The 7,371-nt window shown below is 33.3% G+C and overlaps 1 protein-coding gene across 1 annotated transcript; it reads right to left on the bottom strand.

The window, feature by feature from the left end:
- Positions 1-1,408: 1,408 nt before the first annotated feature.
- On the bottom strand, positions 1,409-3,309 carry LOC145948779 (small ribosomal subunit protein uS11A). Its single transcript, XM_083058358.1, has 4 exons — positions 3,181-3,309; positions 2,916-3,066; positions 2,626-2,713; positions 1,409-1,880 (listed from the first exon to the last, which is right to left on the bottom strand). The coding sequence occupies exons 2-4, from the start codon at positions 3,062-3,064 to the stop codon at positions 1,662-1,664; spliced, it is 456 nt and encodes a 151-aa protein (XP_082914484.1). The 5' UTR covers positions 3,065-3,066; positions 3,181-3,309; the 3' UTR covers positions 1,409-1,661.
- Between the last annotated feature and the right edge of the window lie 4,062 nt (positions 3,310-7,371).

Consider the following 7,371-nt stretch of genomic DNA (forward strand, 5'->3'; position numbering starts at 1 on the left):
GTATATAATAAAAATATTAATAAAACAGTGGAGAACAATATATCGACATGAATATAAATAAAGAAAATTATTTATAAATTTATATATATTTATTATTCATAAATTAATTTAATTTTTATAAAATACACTAATTTATAAAAAAAGCAGAATATTCTAATTGTAAGAGGAAATTAAAAAAATATTACTCAATTTTGAACGTCCAAATAAAGAATTTTTAGATTTTTCTATTTTTTGTAGATTATTTTTAAAAAATTTAAATATAAATAGCTTGCAATTATTAATAAACTGTTTTGAAATTAAAGATTTTTTAAAACTGCTGTTAATTAGAAAAGGAAAAATTTTGTCTAAAAGATTATTATAAAATTATCTATGTAAAATTTCAAAACTATTATCTTTTTCTTAAAATTGTTGATAGGACGCGAATCCACCGCCAGCATCTATTTCTCTAAAGTATATATTTTTTTCTCTTTAATATAAGTAAAATTCCTAATTGAAGAACACTAAACGTGATAAAATAAAAATATTGCTGTGAGATTAGAGATTTCTTTATATTATAATCCTTATATATTATATTGTTTCTCCCCCCCCCCCCCCTTATATTGTACTCTTATGGTTATAGGAATGTCTAAATCTATATTGTTTAAATTTTAAATTTATAAGCTAAAATATATTTTTGGTTATCTTATATGATTGGATAACATAATTTTTATATTTATATTTTCATCTTTTTCATTGTGCGTTAAGCCCTGCGCAGAAAATATTAGGAATAAATATTAAATATTAGGAATAAGAATTATTTTAAAATAATAAAATCGAAAAAACTCTGATATAAAAATATAAATTCAAATATAAAGGAGTAAGGGCTAATAAACTAGTAAGGCCCTGCGCACAATAGAAAAATATTAGTAATAGGAATAAATATTAAGCATTAGGCCTACTGCACAATATAAAAGTATAGAAATTAGGAACAGAGAATAAAAATATCCATGCATCAACAGAAGCAGATAGATATTAGGGAATAACAATAGATATTCTTTGCTTCTATTGATGAATATTTTCTATTTTTTGTTCCTATTGCTTGTACTTTTGTATTGTGCAGGAAGCTTAATGCTTAATATTTATTCCTATTCCTAATATTTTTCCTATTGTGCACAGGGCCTTACATATTTAATATCTAATTTAATTCTTATTCGTAATATTTTTTCTATTGTGTGCGCAGATGTAGGTTAACATGGTTTTCTGATACAAAATGAACATTGAATATCAATACGGAAAAATATCTTAATAGTATATCTTCCACAAAATCACTGATATCATAAATTCGTCATAAAAATAGAGGAAAAGATGTCAGAAGATAAATAATTAAAAAATTGTTAGCAACTAAATAAATTCATTTGAACATAATAAATAACAATATATAATTTTTATTCTAAAAGAATGTTTTTTTAAAATAATAATCTATGTAGTTATATCTATGCTTTTATGATAAAGAATATGTAGAATGTAGTTTTAAATTTAAAAATTTTTTTAAAAGTCCTTATATATGTATATACGAATTCTCTCGAAAAAGGCTATATAGAAATATGTCTCATAAATGCAATATTTTTTTCTTGAAATTATTTATTGGAAGATAATAAGATGCAGAAAATAATAATCATGACTTATAGTCTGCGTCCACGGCGACCTCCCTTTCTACGGGTCGAATCTGATGGAATAGGAGTGACATCCTCAATACGACCAATCTTCATGCTGGAACGGGCTAAAGCACGCAAAGCAGATTGCGCACCAGGACCAGGAGTCTTTGTTTTATTACCTCCTGTAGCTCTCAATTTGATATGCAGTGCTGTAATACCCAGCGATTTACACTTTTCTGCAACATCCTGCAAAATACAATAAAGTTATACCAGATATCCCATTTTAAAGGACCCACTCAAATATCTCATTGTCAGAAACACTGCGTTAAATCGAAAAATGTTTCCTACAAAAGTTGTAGGGTTTCGAGGGGGACATAACATAGTAATATTCATTTGACCTTGGGCGGCGTCTCCAAGGTTAGTGAAGGTTAACTTTAAGTGAAGGTGAGAATGAATTTTGAAGAAAATAAAAAAATGCTTCAGATAAAAGTTGTTCAAATTAATTAGTAGAAAAAGTTGTTATAATAAAAAATATGGGTTTCCATTTAAAAAATTTATTCTCACCTTCACTTGACCTTGGAGACGCCGCCCAAGGTCATATGAATATTACTATGTTATGTCCCTCTCGAAACCCTACAACTTGTGTAGGAAACATTTTTTTATTTAACGCAATGTTTCTGAGATATTTGAGTGGGTCCTTTAAAATGGGACACCCGATATATTTCATGATTAAACTTATTAATCATGCTTTGTACATTTAGATCTTCCTATATGTAATATTACATGTAAATGTTTGCTTTCTTTTTTTAGAAAAAAGTGTATGATATACATATATACACATATTCTCAATTATCAAAAAGAATTTGGTCTTCGACAAAAATAAATGCTCCTTAGAATATAAAAATTTATTATTTCAAATACTGCCTGGATGGATAATACACTAACTTCTTGAATTAATTTAAGTACAAAAAGTAAATTAAATCAATCATACCTGAGCTGCAAGCATAGCTGCATAGGGTGAGGCTTCATCACGATCCGCCTTCACTTTCATGCCACCAGTAACTCTGGCGATTGTTTCCCTGAATCAAAGACACAGTTATATATCATAAGAGGTCTGCTCTTTTCAGCTGAACTAGTTCAGAATTTATCTTTTTTACTCCACATTGGAAGGAAAGAGATAAAGTCTGAACTAGTGCAACTGGTTCAGCTGAAAATAAACAGACCTAAGAGTTGTTAAATTTATACTTATATCTGCAAAACATAATCTAATATAATACGTACCTGCCCGATAAATCAGTGACATGTACAAATGTGTCATTGAAACTCGCGAAGATATGAGCCACTCCGAAGACTACTTCTCCTTCACGGAGTTGCGGTCCAAGAGAGACTTGAACCTCTTCCTTCTGTACCTTTCCTCGTTTCGGCGGCATTTCTGAAGAAATTACGTATTCAGTTATTAATCGGCAATTATCGATCGTCTATGTTGCTGTTCTATTTACTACGAGAGAGACAAATAAAGAGAAAAAGAACATGTGTATAAATATACCAAAGATAGATTTTAAGGTTATGTCCTTAAAAGAGAACCTAGACCAGTGTTGCCAGATCAGAGAGAAACCTGAGAGCGGCCACCGCGATTCAGTGGACGCGTGTACTGATGCGCCCCCTGAGAAAGTAGACGTGAACTACGTCGTAACGCTCGGTAAAAAATATAGAATATGGTTCGAATCCGTGATATGGTTCATATCCAAACTACTCGGATAAGAACCGAGTTGAGAACCAAACCGATGAGTCAGACAAGGACCAACAATTCATCGCTCTGGCTTTGTCTCACCAACGATGAGCGTCTCGTGGACTCGTGCGGCGGCAGGCACGAGTCCACGAGACGCTCATCGTTGGTGAGACAAAGCTAGAGCGATGGATTGTTGGTCCTTCTCTGACTCATCGGTTTGGTTCTCAACTCGGTTCTCATCCGAGTAGTTTGGATATGAACCATATCACGGATTCGAACCATTTCTATGTTTTTTACCGAGCGTAACGACGTAGTTCATGTCCACTTTGTCAGGGGGCGCATCAGTACACGCGTCCGCTAAATCGCGGTGGCCGCTCTCAGGTTTCTCTCTGTTCATAGTTTTGCCAAGTGTGACGCTGTCATATAAATTTTTGTTATGTCGGTAAAATCTTATGATATAAAATGGTATCGTAGTGCATTACGCACTATCAGTAAAATGCAAGGGCAATGTCTTTCAATATATGTACATATTAGGGTGGTCCTTATATGGGTTTTTTCAGAATTTTAATGTTGGATAGTCGTAAATGGGCTTTAAATGTGAAAAAAAAAATCTCTAATTTTTTCAGATTTTTATTTTGAGCCCTGAGTCTCCCTGTTGGCACGTAATTTTCTTTTTCATTTAAAAAATATTTATTTAAGTTAGTTCTAGTCTAAAATAGCGACATTTTATGAAATACCTTTCATTGCCGTGAAAATAGTAAAACATCGTATATGAGGTATTTCACTCGAGTTGTGTGTTATACTACACACAAATTGAGTGAAAAAATTTAAATTATTATTTTACGGAGTAATCAATATATCGATTAATTTATTATTTTCCATTGATTTTTTTTGTTGAAGATATAATTTCTTTTGTATTCGTTTTTAATACAGCTTATTTTCTTGTATTGGTAGTCCTGATGATACATTGGGCTTTTGTTTTAGGTATTTCACGTGCAAACAGGGAGACTCAGGGCTGAAAATAAAAATCTGAAAAAATTAGAGAATCATTTTTTCTACATTTGGAGCTGATTTATGACCATCCAACATGATCTTCCATTTAACGACCACCCTAGTACATACGAGGGTGGTTTGAAAAGTCCGTGCAAAAATGAAAACTACTTAATTTTTCGAGATAAACTTTTTTTATTTTTCAACGTAGTCTCCTTTTAGGCTTATACACTTCGTCCAACGCTGCTCCAGTTTGTTGATCCCTTCCAAATAATAAGATTAGTCCAACTCTGCAAAATAGGCATTCGTTTCCGCAATCACCTCCTCGTTTGAATAAAATCTCTTTCCCCCCAGCCATTTCTTCATATTGGGGAACAAGTAGTATTCCGAGGGAGCCAAATCTGGAGAATAGGGAGGATGCGGAACGAGTTGAAACCTTAATTCCATCAATTTTGCGGCTACAACTACAGATGAGTGAGCTGGTGCGTTGTGATGGAAAAGGACTTTTTTGTGGGCCAATCGTGGACGTTTTTCTTGCAGCTCGGTTTTCAAACGGTCCAATAACGATGAATAATATGCACCTGTAATAGTTTTGCCCTTTTCCAAATAGTCGATGAGGATTATTCCATGCGAATCCCAAAAGACAATCGCCATAACTTTCCCGACCGAAAGAAGTCTTCGCCTTCTTTGGTGCAGACTCCCCGCTGGCAACCCATTGTTTGGACTGTTCCTTGGTCTCAGGCGTGTAGTGGTGTATCCATGTTTCGTCCACAGTGACGAAACGACGCTTAAAGTCCTGTGGATTCCGCTGAAACAGCTGCAAACCGTCCTTGGAACACCTCACACGATTTCGTTTGTTGTCAACTGTGAGCAATCGCGGCACCCATCTTGCGGATAGCTTTTTCATGCCCAAATGTTGATGCAAAATATTATGTACCCGTTCACTCGAGATGCCCACAGCACTAGCAATCTCGCGCACCTTCACTCTTCTATCATCCATCATCATATCATGGATTTTATCAATGATTTCTGGAGTAGTGACCTCAATAGGGCGTCTAGAACGTTCAGCGTCACTTGTGCTCATATGGCCACTCCGAAAATTTTGAAACCACTTATAAACTGTTCTAATCGAAGATGCAGATTCACTATAATGTTTATCAAGCTTCTCCTTAGTCTTCTGAGGCGATTTGCCTTTCATAAAGTAATGTTTTATCAACACACGAAATTCTCTTTCATCCATTTTTTGGAAATCACTCGACTTTCTCGATTCAAACGAACGCCAAACACAGCGAAATAGACCGATCTGGCTGAAACTTGGTGTGTGTTCTTCCAAGAGATGCTACTAACTAAAAATAACCCCGATACGCACCAGTGGTGCCATCTCTCTGACTTTGCATGGACTTTTCAAACCACCCTCGTATATTATTTTTTAGGAAGTAATAGGCGCATGCACACGCACACACACACACACACACACACACTCCAAAATAGTGTGAAAAATGAAATCCAAAGGATAGTAATTGTTGAATAAAACATTGACTACAAATCGCAAATTTTTCTCATGAAATTCTGGATGAGAGAGAAAGAACACTTTGTCTGTTAAGCCTATTACCGTGCCCCTCTTTTGACAAAGTGGATGTTGAGAAAAAAAGTTCAAGTACCTCCCCGAGAACGTTTGTTTATGGTACTATTACGTTTGTATATAAGATAGATTGCAGGGATTGTAACGCGTCGTATGTGGGACAAACGGGAAGACAATTAAACACCAGAATAAAGGAACATAGAAATCACATTAACAGAAATACCTCGAATCGTTCAGTAATCACGGAGCATAGACTGAGTTTCGATCATGATTTTCGTTGGGACAATGTAAAGATCTTAGACAGGGACCCTTATTATTATAGAAGACTGATTTCCGAAATGATATTTATTAAAAAACAAGTAAATGGTTTGAATTTGCAGACGGACACGGAAGGTTTACCGGATATTTATCTTTCGTCGATTGAAAGACTAATAAATGTTTAACGCCCTTGAGAGAAAAAACTAATAAATACATTATATAAACAATAGTTCGATTACCTTACAGACATTCTCACAGCTCATTTTGATAACGGCTGTGTGAGATATCATATCTATTTATAATGACAGAAACTGTTATAATTAATATCTACCGTTTCATGTTCGATTCTGTATCAATTAAAGTGTAAAATTATATAGTTGATTATGGACGTCATACTGTAAGTAATTTGCTGTTAAAATATTTTATTTTCGTCTTTGCATTGGAGAATTCTTGCTAGATCTGAGGGTTTCTTATGGCTTGATGGTCTGTCAACCTTAAAGACCAGCAGGAAGACTGTTAGACGAGATGACGTCATTAGTCGAAATATAATTGTTAACAAGACATCTTAAAAATGTAACGACGATGTGACTTGCGATTTTTAATGTTGAAATTTAGTTCTCAGACAGTTGTTGTTTGTTTTGTTTTGACTATTAATGTAACGCGTTTAGCTTAGACTAAGAATGTATAGATTTAATGTAACGCGTTTTAATTATTGATTTTCATAGCGATACGCTGAAGATGACCACAAAAAATGGTCGAAACGTTCGTAAATTGATTGAATAAAGTTAATTTGTTTGCGCACTGATATCTGCGTTTGACTATTATTGCCAATATAATACTAATGTATATATATATATATATATGTTATATATTTTATACATATTGTGTTATGTTTATATCCCAGCAAACACAGATATATATATATATATATATATGTATATATATGTATATATATACCGGGTGAGGCAATAATTATTAGCACCTTAAATATCTTTATAAATATTGATTTTAGACAAAAATGTTTCAAACAAAAGTTGTAGGGTTTCGAGGGGGACATAACATCGTAATCAAGAATTGCCCTTGAGTGGCATTTTTCAAAGTCATTTAAAGGTCATTTATATTTTTTTAAATTGAATTATCTAAATTTTTTTTATATAAATTGATTCCCTACAATATTC

This window comes from Prenolepis imparis, unplaced genomic scaffold (assembly GCF_030444845.1).
Source record: "Prenolepis imparis isolate NDT839.2.m4 unplaced genomic scaffold, iyPreImpa1.0 SCAF_688, whole genome shotgun sequence".
Classification (NCBI taxonomy): domain Eukaryota; kingdom Metazoa; phylum Arthropoda; class Insecta; order Hymenoptera; family Formicidae; genus Prenolepis; species Prenolepis imparis.

Coding starts and splice junctions, on each gene's coding strand:
- LOC145948779 (XM_083058358.1), bottom strand. CDS start 3,064: ATGCCGCCGAAACGAGGAAAGGTACAGAAGGAAGAGGTTCAAGTCTCT. Junction 2,714..2,915: donor GTCACTGATTTATCGGGCAG/GTACGTATTATA, acceptor TCTTTGATTCAG/GGAAACAATCGCCAGAGTTA. Junction 1,881..2,625: donor CAGCTATGCTTGCAGCTCAG/GTATGATTGATT, acceptor TGTATTTTGCAG/GATGTTGCAGAAAAGTGTAA.